This window comes from Hemitrygon akajei, chromosome 23 (assembly GCF_048418815.1).
Source record: "Hemitrygon akajei chromosome 23, sHemAka1.3, whole genome shotgun sequence".
NCBI classification, from domain to species: Eukaryota; Metazoa; Chordata; class Chondrichthyes; order Myliobatiformes; family Dasyatidae; genus Hemitrygon; species Hemitrygon akajei.
The window spans coordinates 56,053,562-56,066,813 of NC_133146.1; the positions used below are offsets into that span (position 1 = coordinate 56,053,562).

Sequence of the window (13,252 nt, forward strand, 5' to 3'; positions counted from 1 at the left end):
CACCTAGGACATGCCCTCTTCTCATTGTTACTGTTTGGAAGGAGGTACAGAAGGCCGAAGACACACACTAAGTGATTCAGGAACAGCCTCTTCCCCTCTGCCATCCGATTTCTAATTGGACATTGAACCCGTGAGCACTACCTCACTTTTATTATTTCAGTGTTTGCACTATTTTTAACTTCAACTATTTAATATGTATTCACTTACTGTAATTGATTTACTTATTTTTTTCTCTATATTCTCATGCATTGCACTGCTGCCGCTAAGTTAACAAATTTCACAACACAGGCCGGTGATTATGATTCTGATCTGCAGGCCGCACCAATTCAAAGTTGCCCAAAGTAGCAACAAAGGAAGAAGTGACCAGAAACCAGAAACACATCATAACATGAACGACAAAGTCCAATCCTCAAACTGCATACACTAAACCTTGCCCAAGACCCAGGACTCTGGCACCATCCTCCGACAGCATTGAGGGAGACAAAGGGGAACCCTCACATGCAGACACCATCCTCCGACAGCATTGAGGGAGACAAAGGGGAACCCTCACATGCAGACACCATCCTCCGACAGCATTGAGGGAGACAAAGGGGAACCCTCACATGCAGACACCATCCTCCGACAGCATTGAGGGAGACAAAGGGGAACCCTCACATGCAGACACCATCCTCCGACAGCATTGAGGGAGACAAAGGGGAACTCTCACATGCAGACACCATCCTCCGACAGCATTGAGGGAGACAAAGGGGAACCCTCACATGCAGACACCATCCTCCGACAGCATTGAGGGAGACAAAGGGAACCCTCACATGCAGACACCAGTCTCTGGCAGCAATGAGCAAGAGGCTGGTAGATGGCGCTGAACACCCACTTGCCTTCCACAAGCTTTGGTGATTTCATTCTTCCTTGGCGCTTTAATCAGCAAGAAAGGGAGTCTTCCATGGGTTTCTGCCTTGTCTGCATGCTTCTTGGCCTCGAGACTGCACTCTTGGCTTGAAGCCTCACAGAGCATCCTCAGAGACAGTAAAGAGCCAGATTGCTCAAGCAGCCCAAAAGCACACCACCAAACTGCAGATCACAGGCTTCAACAGTAGCAGAACCATATTTTAAAGAAAAAGACGTAAAAGTGAAAGAGGTAGGTTCATTGCTCGCTGGTACCATCTTCTTCCAAGCAAATTCTTTTTCTCAAGTAATAACATCTCACGTAGATAGGACAACTCTGAATACCTTTCACAAGTGTAATGTTGCATCCAAACTAGTTAAGGTAGACTTGGGCCAAATAAAAAGCTATTGAAAATCCCCTTACTTAGTTGATCCCCAGAAGGGGAACAGAGTTGTACCAGAACTCTGGTCTGTCCACATTGTTGTATGGGTCAGAATGACAGAGAACAACCTCGTCAAGCTGTCGTCTTTCCATACCATGAGCCTCCAGAAGATGATCCGTATTTTCTGACCATAAAAGATCTCCAACCACACCCTACTCGTTCAGAGTCATCAAGAGGACATGGCCACAATCACCATGAGGAAACACTGGAGATGGATTGTGGACATGATGAGAAGAGAGGCCAACTCCATCATCAGGGAGCACTTCAAAGACAACTTGGTGCCGTACCATTCAGGCAGAAATGTGGAAAGGACACATGAAGATAGAGAACCTTCACTGTTGTCCTAAGGCCAGCGGAGCAAGAGGCAGTAACTAGCCATTGCAAATACTTGTGTCTACGTGCCAACAACTGCTCATTCTGCATGCAACACTAAGGAGCAAGAAAACACCAAGAATCAGAATCTCGTCCCTTTCATCTGAGAGGTGACACAAAAACTGAACTATGAGGGGAGCTTATCTCCCATCCAGAGAGCTGTTTCTTTAAAATATCAGTGTTAAATTCATGGTGAGTACTGACTGCACAATTGGATAATAAATAATCCCAGATGTATTAAGTTGAACAGCTAATTATGTAGATGCATTGCCAAATACTACAACAACACGTCAAGTGAAGCAAAATAAATTGCAAATACAAGACCGACATATTCCCGGTTGAAACGTCTTCTTCAAGGCTCCTGTGCACCCAGCCTGCAGGTAAATGAGATTTTAAAATTTACACATGAAGAGTTTTGTCAGCACACAGTCAGAAGCAGCTCAGTGGGGCTTTTCACCAACTGGCAGCTCCATCTGTCATGATATTCTCTACATCCAACAACAGAGCGCTGTCGAGGGAAAGCAGCATCCATCCATGGACTCACTTTCAAGGATTCTTCATCTTACATACTTGATATTTATTGCAGAAAATCGTAGAAAAAGTAGTGGATACGACCAGTTCATCACGGGTAAAGCCCTCCCCATCATTGAGCACATCTACATGGAGCGCTGTTGTAGGAAAGCAGCGTCCATCATCAGGGACCCCCACCACCCAGATCATGCTCTCTTCTCTCTGCTGCCATCAGGAAGGTGGTACAGGAGCCTCAGGACTCACACCACCAGGATCAGGAACAGTTATTACCCTTCAACCATCAGGCTCTTGAACCAAAGATGATAACTTCACTCACCCCATCACTGAACTGTTCCCACAACCTAAAAACTCACTTTCAATGACTCTTCATCTTACGTTCTCGGTATTTATTGCTTATTATTTATTATTATTTATTTGCCTGTCCTGTTGGATGCAGCCTTTCACTGATTCTATTGGGTTTCTTGTATTTACTGTGAATGCCCACAAGACGATGAATCTTGGGATGTATATAGTGACAATATGTACTTTGAACATCTTCAACAAAATATAGTTAATGTTACGAATGTGCCACACCTCTGAGGGGCCGAAGGGTACAAAGTAGCCCCCTCCTTTTTGAGAATCGCAAGATCGCTATTAATTCGGGTCTGGGACCCAGGAAATAAGAGAGAGACGTCCAGAATACACAAGGCTTGGAATGTGTCCTGGCCTCAGCAAGACGGAACCACTGATAACGGCCATTGTCTCTTGGAGACGGAATTGTGTATTGAGTACTGTACTATTCATTGAAGCCCTCAGGAGATGACCAGAGTGGGCTGGTTGAGGGATTGCATCATCCCAACCTGATTGACATCTGAGACCCTGTGAGTAAGGATAAAAGAGGGTCTGGGGAACACCCCTTCAGACGCACCAGGAGGGACGCTAGAAATCCCGTGACAGCGTTTGATAGCGACAGCCGGTGGGGGGCTCGCGTGTGTCCTTTCCCTTTGCCTGGGATTGGGGCCTCGCCACGGAAGAACGGCTTAGCTAAAGAAGAGGCCACACCAACGAAACTCTCGAAGGTTCGGAATCATTAAAAGGAAAAGCTGGCAAGTTTCTAAAAATCTCTCTCTTGACTCCAACCAAAGGCTGCAGCCTGAATGAACTGAGTGACTTTTATATTTCCACCTCTCTACCTTTGCTGGTAAGTGACCCAGTTACGGGGTTCAGAACAACTTGGGGATCTCGTCTCGGGATTTGATACCAAATTGGAGGGCCAGTGAATCGGGCTTAAGTCCAAACGTGGGTCTGGTTGTGTGGGTAGCCAGACGGGAAACCAGCAAAGATGGACGTGGAGGAATTTATAGAAAACCCGACTCTGGAGGCGCTAGAGGCGGCCACAAAGTCGGAATTGATAAATATTGCGAAAGGACTAAACCTCGCAGAGGTGAGGTTGTCGATGAAAAAGCGGGAGGTGCGGAGGGCCATAACTCAGTATTATATTGTGAAGAATGTGTTTTCAGCTGAGGTATTGGAAAATATCCCTGAAAAGGTACCAGCTAGTGGGACGGCTCAGTTAGAGTTGGAGAAATTAAGGTTGGAACATGAAATTAAATTAAAACAGCTGGGAGCAGCTGAGAGAGAGAAAGAAAGGGCCGAGAAAGAAAAAAAAAGAGCCGAAAAGCAAAGGGAGCATGCGCTCCAGCTCAAGGAGTTAGAGGTGAAGAGGGAGCATGAAATTCAGCTAAAACAGCTGGAAGCAGCTGAGAAAGAGAAGGAAAGAGCCGAGAAGGAGAGGGAGGCGGAGAAACAGAGGCAACATGACTTGGATATGGAGAAGTTCAGGCAAGAGCGAAGAGTTCAAGGGTCAGACCGAGAGGAGCGGTTTAATGTTAGTCGGGAGTTTAGGTTAGTACCTCCGTTCGAGGAGACAGATGTTGATAGCTATTTCTTGCATTTTGAAAAAGTGGCAGTGAGTCAGAAGTGGCCCAGAGATCAGTGGATGGCATTGTTACAAAGTGTGTTAAAAGGGAAGGCACAACGGACATATGTGGCGTTGTCCATGGAGGAGGAGGAGTCTGAGAATTATGAGAAAGTAAAGGAGGCCATTCTTCGGACCTATGAATTGGTACCTGAGGCGTATAGACAAAAGTTCAGAAATTTAAAGAAAGGGTGGAATCAGACATATACCGAGTTTGCCTATGAGAAGGGTGTGCTCTTGGATCGTTGGTGTGCAGCAGAAATAGTGGAAGAAGATTTTTGGCGTCTCAGGGAGTTAATTCTGATTGAAGAATTTAAAGGTTGTGTTTCGGATGATATCCGGATGTATTTGAATGAGAAGCCAAATAAGTCCATCTCCGAATTTGCCAGGTTCGCAGATGAATATGCCCTAACCCACAAGACAAAGTTTTCCTTGAATAAAAGTTACCAGAGAGACCGTGGGAACGGTAGAGAAAGCTCGCCGGCTGAGGCAGAAGGCAGAGGTCCCACCAGGAGCTAGCGGTAAAATTAAGGAGGAGGAAAGGCAAGACGGCAGGAGAGGTCCTGGTTTGACCTGTTTTAATTGTGGAAAGGTGGGTCATATTGCATCTAAGTGCCTTGCTCCGAGGAAGGAGACAGGAAAATGGAAAGCAGCAGTCCCTATAGGATGTGCTGTGGTGATCAGTAAATCGACGAGAGAGCTCCAGGTAGACAGAGTACGAGAAGGGTCTGAGACTTGTATGTCAAACAGAACCGTGTCTGTGCGAGAGGGAGACACACCAGTTCCGGTGCGGATCTGGAGAGACACGGGAGCTGAGCTGTCATTGATTAGCAGTAAGGTACTGGATTTTGGTCGCAAGACTGCAGAGGTAGCTTTGAGAGGAATAGGAAAAGGGACCGAAGTGGTGCCCTTGCATGGGATCATTCTGAATTGTGATCTGGTAGCTGGACCAGTTGAAATAGGGGTGCAAGCAGAATTCCTGAGAACTGACGTGGACGTCCTTCTGGGTAACGATTTAGCCGGTGGTAAGGTTTGGTCAGCAATGAAGCTGATGAGCCAGCCTGTGAGTGTTGAGGTCCCGCCCCTACATTCCAAGATCTATCCCGCATGCGCGATCACTCGCAGCATGTCGAGAAAGGCAGCTGAGAACGAGACCAGTTTAAATCCGGCCAGTATCGATTTGGCCGAGACGTTTTTACCGACCCTGTACCACAAGGATTTAGAGGGTGGAAAAACGGAGGATAGGAAAGTGAAAGAGAGTAAGGGAGAGGAGGTAGTCCTGCCCTTAGCCAGGAGGAAATTTATAGAGGCACGAAGTAAAGATGAGAAACAGATAAGGCTGTTAAAAGGTCCAGGGTTGGACATGGATGATCTGTCTGGTTTGGCAGAACTGTTTGAAGAAGTTGAAAATTCTAAAGGTGTTCCCGATAATGAAATGAGGGCAGTCCTAGATGAAAAGGATGCCATTACCTTGAAGAAGTCTGCTGGGTTGGCAGACGAGGTTGTTTCAGCCCGCAGGGTTGAGTTTACTCCGGAAGGGAGTTGCCCAGAGAGTAGCTGGGAGGATCAGGGGAATGTAGAATCTGAAAAGGGTATGGGTATTGAAAACCTGGAAGAGGCAAATGTCCCATTTGAGTGTGTTCAAGATGTGGATGCACGTGGTACTGAACCTAGTAATGGAGCTCAGAAAAAGTCTGAGGTATTTGATTCAGTTGGAAAGGAATGCAGTCCTTGTGGGTCAGATGGACTTGGTTCAGTGAAGAAAGGGTTAACCTTGGTAATAGTGGGAAGTGAGAATTCCCAGTTGTTTGTGTTCGAAGGTGTGTTAAAAGTTAGTGAGGAGATAAAAGGTGGTGATGTGAATCTTATTATTGAAGGAAAAGGGAAAAGTGTAGTTCCCAAATTGAATGAAGAAAATTTAAAGTCTGGATTGATGTCAAAAGCAGCAACCAGGCTACAGAGACCATGGCTTGGTAACGCGGTGCCTGCGAATCAATTACAGGTTGATTTGGAATGTAAAGGTGCCCCACACGCTATTGTTATTCAAGACTGTGGTTTGAAAAAGCAGAATTCGAAATGCTGTTTGAGCAAAGAGGGATCGCTTGCAGATCTTAAATTGAGAACTAATAGCATGAAGGGTCCTGAAGAGAAAACTAGCAACTTGCTTAAACTGAAAGAATTGTGTGGAAATTCGGAAAATGGTCTAAGTTTGGAACACATTGTTGATAAAATAACTCCTATGAAAGAAGCTCACCACGTGGGAGTTAACTGGAAAAGGGGCGAGGGTTGACGGGATGCCGTTTTAACTAACAGGATCTGGTCTAAAGGGATTTCGACAAAGCATGTGAATAATAAAGATAACCCCCATGAAGTTTGACTGTTCAGTTTGAAAGTAACATAAAGATTAGTATTTGCATGAACTTTTGTAGTATACACGTAAGCTAAGATCACAACTCTAGTTTTGTTTGCTGAAGAAAAGGAATAAAAATAGGTAGTTATTAAATTGGAGTCTGATGCTACAAGACTTTATTAAGGTACAAGATGTTAAGATATTAAAGGAAGTGACAATGTAATCGTTAACTGTTTAGATGCTGAATGGAATGCATAACTGTATTACTCTGTAGTGGAAAAAAAAACTCTTTTGTATTGTGTTAGATTCTAAAATCCTGTAAGACTCTGTATTAATTAATTTTTACCGATGGTAAAAAGGCTTTGAAGGAAGGGGGTGTTACGAATGTGCCACACCTCTGAGGGGCCGAAGGGTACAAAGTAGCCCCCTCCTTTTTGAGAATCGCAAGATCACTATTAATTCGGGTCTGGGACCCAGGAAATGAGAGAGAGAGACGTCCAGAATACACAAAGTTTGGAATGTGTCCTGGCCTCAGCAAGACGGAACCACTGATAACGGCCATTGTCTCTTGGAGACGGAATTGTGTATTGAGTACTGTACTATTCATTGAAGCCCTCAGGGGGTGACCAGAGTGGGCTGGTTGAGGGATTGCATCATCCCAACCTGATTGACATCTGAGACCCCGTGAGTAAGGATAAAAGAGGGTCTGGGGAACAACCCCTTCAGACGCACCAGGAGAGACGCTAGAAATCCCGTGACAGCGTTTGATAGCGACAGCCGGTGGGGGGCTCGCGTGTGTCCTTTCCCTTTGCCTGGGATTGGGGCCTCGCCACGGAAGAACGGCTTAGCTAAAGAAGAGGCTACACCAACGAAACTCTCGAAGGTTCGGAATCATTAAAAGGAAAAGCTGGCAAGTTTCTAAAAATCTCTCTCTTGACTCCAACCAAAGGCTGCAGCCTGAATGAACTGAGTGATTTTTATATTTCCATCGGACAATACATTATCCCCTAGACAACGATAGAGCTATTTCTTATTGATTATTATTATACCCGCACTTTTAGATTTAGTATTGATGACGTATAGTACCTGTATGTTTGCATTGATATTATTTTTGTGTATTTTTACCAATAAATACTGTTAAAAATAGTACCATCAGACTTCAACGGACCTCTCTATCTTTGTTGGTAAGTGACCCAGTTATGGGGTTCTTAACATTAAGCAATGAGAGTAGGGGGCAGGGCATGGAAAGTATCCAAAAACTAGATGCCATTGTTTTAAGGTGAAAGCGGAAAGATTTCAAATAACTTCGAGGGTAAATTTCTTCATGTGCAAGTTGGTGAGTACCTAACAAGAATTGCCCGAGAAGACAGTTGAGGCAGGTACAATAACAATATTTCAAAGACATTTGGATAAATATCGGAGAGGCTTCAAGGGATGTGAGCTAAACGCAGGCAAATTGGATTAACTTAGGTGGGCATCTCAGTGACCACGGATGGTTTGGGCCATAGGGCTTGTTTCAATGGAGATTTACACAATGGCTCTATGACACTCAGTCAGTGGCAGACCCAAGTCATCAAAAAGGAGACAAGTCCCCATTAATGTTACATGCACAAAATGCTGGAGGAACTCAGCAGGTCAGACAGCATCTATGGAAATGAACAATCAATAGACATTTTGGGCCCAGACCCTTCATCAGGACTGGAAAGGAAGGGGGAAGCTGGCAGAATATAAAGGCGGGGGGGAGGGGAAGGAAGCTAGCTAGAAGGTGATAGATGAAGTCAAGTGGGTAGGAAAGATATAGGGGCTGGTGAAGAAGGACAGGAGAGTGGACCAGAGGAGAAAGGGAAGGAGGGGGCCACTAGAGGGAGATGATAGGCAGGTGAGAAGAGACAAGAGGCTGGAGTGAGGAAAAGAGGGGAGGGGGAGGGAAAATTGTTTTACCATGGGGAGGAATCGATACTCATGCCATCAGGTTGGAGGCTAGCCAGATGGAATATCAGGTGTTGCTCCTCCACTCTGAGGGTGGCCAGATATTACAATGCAATCTGCATAATTATTTTTAAATCTCCCTTTCAAGTAGTCCACAAACATGCTTTCTGCAGAACTATCCACAATAATTTCCAATTTACCCTTTAAGAAGCAACAGCTATAATTTTATGAATACTTCAGACTTTGATTTTTTTATAACAGAACTACAATATACTTTAATTAGTGCTGTAAGACTTTAATGTGAAACAGATGCAATGATGCAACATTTTAAACTTCAAAGGTAAATTTTGTCAATTGAATTGCCAATATTTGACTGCCTCCGCCCATCCACCAAACATTTTAATTCCAATACCCATTCCAACATGTCAGTCTATCGCCTCCTCTTGTCCCAGAATGGGGCCACTCTCAGGGTGGAGGAGCAACACCTTATATTCCGTCTGGCTAGCCTCCAACCTGATAGCATGAATATCGATTTCTCTTTCCAATTAAAAAATTATTTTCCCTGCCCCTCCTCTCTTCACCACTCTGGCCTCTTACCTCTTCCCACCTGCCTACAATCACCCACCGAGTCCCCTCCTCCTTCCCTTTCTCCTATGGTCCACTCTCTTCTCACATCAGATTCTTTCCTCTCCAGCCCTTCACCTTTCCCACCCACCTGGCTTCACCAATCACATTCCAGCTAGCCTCCTTCCCCTTATCCCACTATTTTACTCCCTCGTCTTCCCTCTTCTTTTTCAGTCCTGAAGAAAAGTCTTGGCCCAAAACATTGAATGTTTATTCATTTCCATGGACCTGCTTTGGATTTCCAGCAACTGTAGACTGTCTCGTGTTTAATATTTGACTCTGGAATGTTGGAATTCTGACAGGGTTGATATGAGGGACAGGAAGCACAAGTAATCATTTGGTACTGATAATGTCAGACTAGCTGCTGTGAAAATTGTCAAGCTTAAAGAATACACCCTAACTTTCAGACAGCCAAAATAAATATGAAAACCTGGTTTGGCGGTAGTCAAGACAAAAACAAAACAAGTACTGTGGAAAATATCCACAATCCACACGAGTGCTTTCGGTCAGTGTGTTCGGAGTTGGACGGGGAGGGCGTTGTTCGGTTCGTGCACATCTTTGCCCGAAGAAGTTTTCCCTGTGCTGTGCTTACTCAATACCAAAAAACAGGAAAGAGGTAGTCATGATGCATTGAGAAAGGCCATTTGGCCCATCAACTTCTGGGCACCCCACCTGTATTAATCCCAACTTTCAGCAGCTGGCCAGTAGTCTTCAATGCCTTGGTGATTGAAGTCTTCATCAACACACGATTTAAATGCTATTAATAATTCTAATTCTCTTTGGTATTGCACTCCAGGTACCAACCATTGAGTGAAGAAACCCTCAGAACCCCTCTAAATTTCATACCCATTCCCCAAACTATATCCTTTAGCTATATTTTCTTCTGATAAGGGGGAAGAATTAATGCAGATTACCCAATCTGTACCCCCCAATTTTAAATACCTCAATCATAACATACAGGAGCAGAATTAGGCCATTCAACCAATCAAGTCTGTTCCACCACTCGATCATGGCTGATTTATTGTCCCTCTCAACCCCATTCTCCTGCCTTCTCCAAGAACCTATTGCCCTCTGCTTTAAATATACCCAATGACTTGGTTGCCACACAGGAATGGAGGGAGTGGACACTACATCTGGTTTGTACTATCTTTCCTTACTAGTGGGCTCCCCTCCAAGTCACATAGCATCCTGATAATGCTGCTCCTTTGAGCTTCCACCTTCACAGTGGGACTGTTCCAGGGGTTCCCAATCTGGGCTCCACAGACCCTCGGATAATGGTAGACAATGACAGACCCTTGGTACAATGATAATGACAGACCCTTGGCATTAAAAAATGTTGGGAACTCCTGGACTGTTCCTTTACTAGAAAGATTTCCATCACCTTCAAGGGCAATAAATGCAGAAACTGACACAGGTCCCTGGCTCCACCACGCTGACGTTTCATAATTGGCAACACAGAAATGCAGTGTCAGGGGCATGGTCTATCATGGTTGTTCATTTTTAGCAAAGTATTATATTGATAAAAATGCATTATTAATAACATGATGTATGCTCTAGAGTTTTCTGTAGAAAAACCTGCCAAGAACAATCACAGACTGGAAAGACCATGACTGAATTGAATTGACTTTATTATTTACATCCTTCATATACACGAGTAAAAATCTTTATGTTACCTCTCCGTCTAAATGTGCAATGTGCAATTTATAGCAATTTATAATAAATAGTATGTACAACAATATAACATAGAAATACAGTTGTGTCAGCATGAATTAATCCCCAATGATCCTTCGGGCTTTTTTTTTGTATGTGTCCTGAATAGTGAGAAGTTCACATCTACAGATGCGCTGGGCTGTCCGCACCACTCTCCGCAGGATCCTGCGATTGAGTTAAGTACAGTTCCCATATCAGGCAGTGATGCAGCCAGTCAGGATGCTCTCAATTGTGCCCCGGTAGAAAATTGAACATCATACGACAGGGCACATATGAATGAGTGAATAATGTATGCTTTGAACTAGGGAGATTGCAATAAGTACTGAGGAAATCTAGGGCTGAACGGATGCACTGAACTAATATTCCAAATAGTTCAGCAAGTGCTGAAATTTTGATCAGATTGCAAGTATATTTTTCTGAATCCCATAATCATCCTTTACAGACAGGTTTGAAAGCTAAGCATAGAATGAAGTTTAGAAAGTACACAGACTTCTGCACTGTTCCAATGATTGGCAAACGCTGATCAGAAGGTGTGGTGCAGCACCCATGCTGGAATGGGTGGGGGGGGGGATCACAAGCCCCTCCCATCAATGGTTCCCTCCAGCGTTCGCTCAATGGGAGAAAGCTGGATCGTGTACATGCATTTGTCTGCAGACTGCTGAGGGTTTGTTTTGCCAACAACATCCATGCACCATCAATCTAAAGGACATGTCACTTTGGGACCTGGGCTGTATTTTTGGTGTGACTCTAAGCTTACTGCTACATTATATGCGCTATATGTGCCTCATGCTGCGTATGACTGTTAGACTGTAAGACAAAGGAGCAGAGTTACCCCAAATGTTCCATTGAGTCTGCTCTGCCATTTCAACACGGCTGATCAATTTCCCTCTCAGCCCCAATCTCCTGCCTTCTCCCCATGACCCTTCATGCCCTGACTAATCAAGACTATTTGTACTGTGTTTTTCACCTTGGCCCCAGAGGAACGTTGCTTCATTTGGCTGCAGTCATGACTAATCGAGTATGGTTGAACAGCAATTAAACTCGAACTCTGAAGTGGAGAAAGCCACAGTTCTCACTTACGTTTGTCAAGTCGTGGACGAGGATTATACCGATACCCAATCTGACTCCAAAACACAGGCACTGATCCACGGGCCTGGACAAACGACAGGGTGTGACTGTGGACGTGGATCAGCTGCTCTGTCTCCACGTAATTTGCCACGTTTCCATTCTCATCCACACCTCGACGCTTATAGCGCATTCCTGCAGCATTTGAACAAGGGCACACGTTAAACCAAGTCCAGCTTCACCAAGTAAATTTGATGATTAATTGACATTTATAATGCTGATAATGGAGCCACTTCTTTATTTATTCACAAGGAATAAATTTCTTTATCGATTCAACAGAAAGGCCACATCAATCCTGATCATTACCACGAGTCATGGAACTAAAATCAAGGATCAACCTCCAGCACAGGAGACCAATCCAAAATATTTGTCAAGAGTAACTGATAAATACATAGGTAAGATACTTTATTAATCCCAAAGGAAATTACAGTGTCACTGTAGCATTACAAGTGCAGATGTACAAAGTAAGAAAAAAAAAGTTACCTTAAAAATAGGATGTACACAATTTACAAGTCAATCGTGGCCGAGAGCAAGAATGATTTCATATACCGCTCTTTAGAGCAGTGCAGTTGACTTAGTCTATTACTGAAAGTGCTCCTCTATTCAGCCAAGGTGACAAGCAGAGGGTGAGAAACCTTGTCCAGAATGTTCAGGATTTTCTGGAGGGTCATTTATTCTACCACAGCCTCCAGTGTGTCCAGTTTGACTCCTACAACACAGCCAGTCTTGGTCAGAAATTCTCTTTTCGATTTTTAAAATCAGAAATGCAAATTGCTTCATTTTCTAAATGCTCAGAATTTCCTGTCATTTAAACCATTTATCTGATAGCATACTAATTAGCTTTTAGCATCTGCAGATTGCTGGTGGAAGGGGAGGGGTGTTGCCGAGAAGGAGCTCCTTGTTACAAGGATTCACTGTGATGCATGAAAGTTTTCAGCTCCTTAATTTAAACTCAAAATAAAAGAAGAAATCAAAGGATAAGCAGCTGTCAGAAGTCTACCAAAAAGGCTGGAAACACTCAGAAGTCACACAGTATCCATCGGGAAAAAAAACAGAATTATAGTCAGGACATCAAAGGTACTGGGGAGAAGGGGAGAATGGTGTTGAGAAGGATAATACGTCTATCATGATGGAAAAGTGGAGCAGATTCAATTAGCTGAATGGCCTAATTCTGCTCCTATGTCTTATGGTCTAATGTTTCAGACTGAACACCAGTTAGAAGTTTCTCTTTCCATTGATTGAGACTGAGTACTCCAGCATTTCCATACTTCTTAAAGGAAGTCTTCAAAAATTGACAGACTGCAGTTGACTGGCTATAAAGCATTTCAG

The 13,252-nt window shown here is 44.1% G+C and overlaps 1 protein-coding gene across 2 annotated transcripts in view; it reads right to left on the bottom strand.

The window, feature by feature from the left end:
• The window catches only part of inpp5f (inositol polyphosphate-5-phosphatase F), a 243,503-nt gene that overhangs the window by 56,191 nt on the left and 174,060 nt on the right, over window positions 1-13,252 (bottom strand). For both annotated transcript variants that reach the window (XM_073027701.1, XM_073027702.1), the window contains one exon: window positions 11,879-12,058. In XM_073027701.1, coding sequence (XP_072883802.1) covers window positions 11,879-12,058 — 180 coding nt within the window. The remainder of the gene's footprint in view (window positions 1-11,878; window positions 12,059-13,252) is intronic.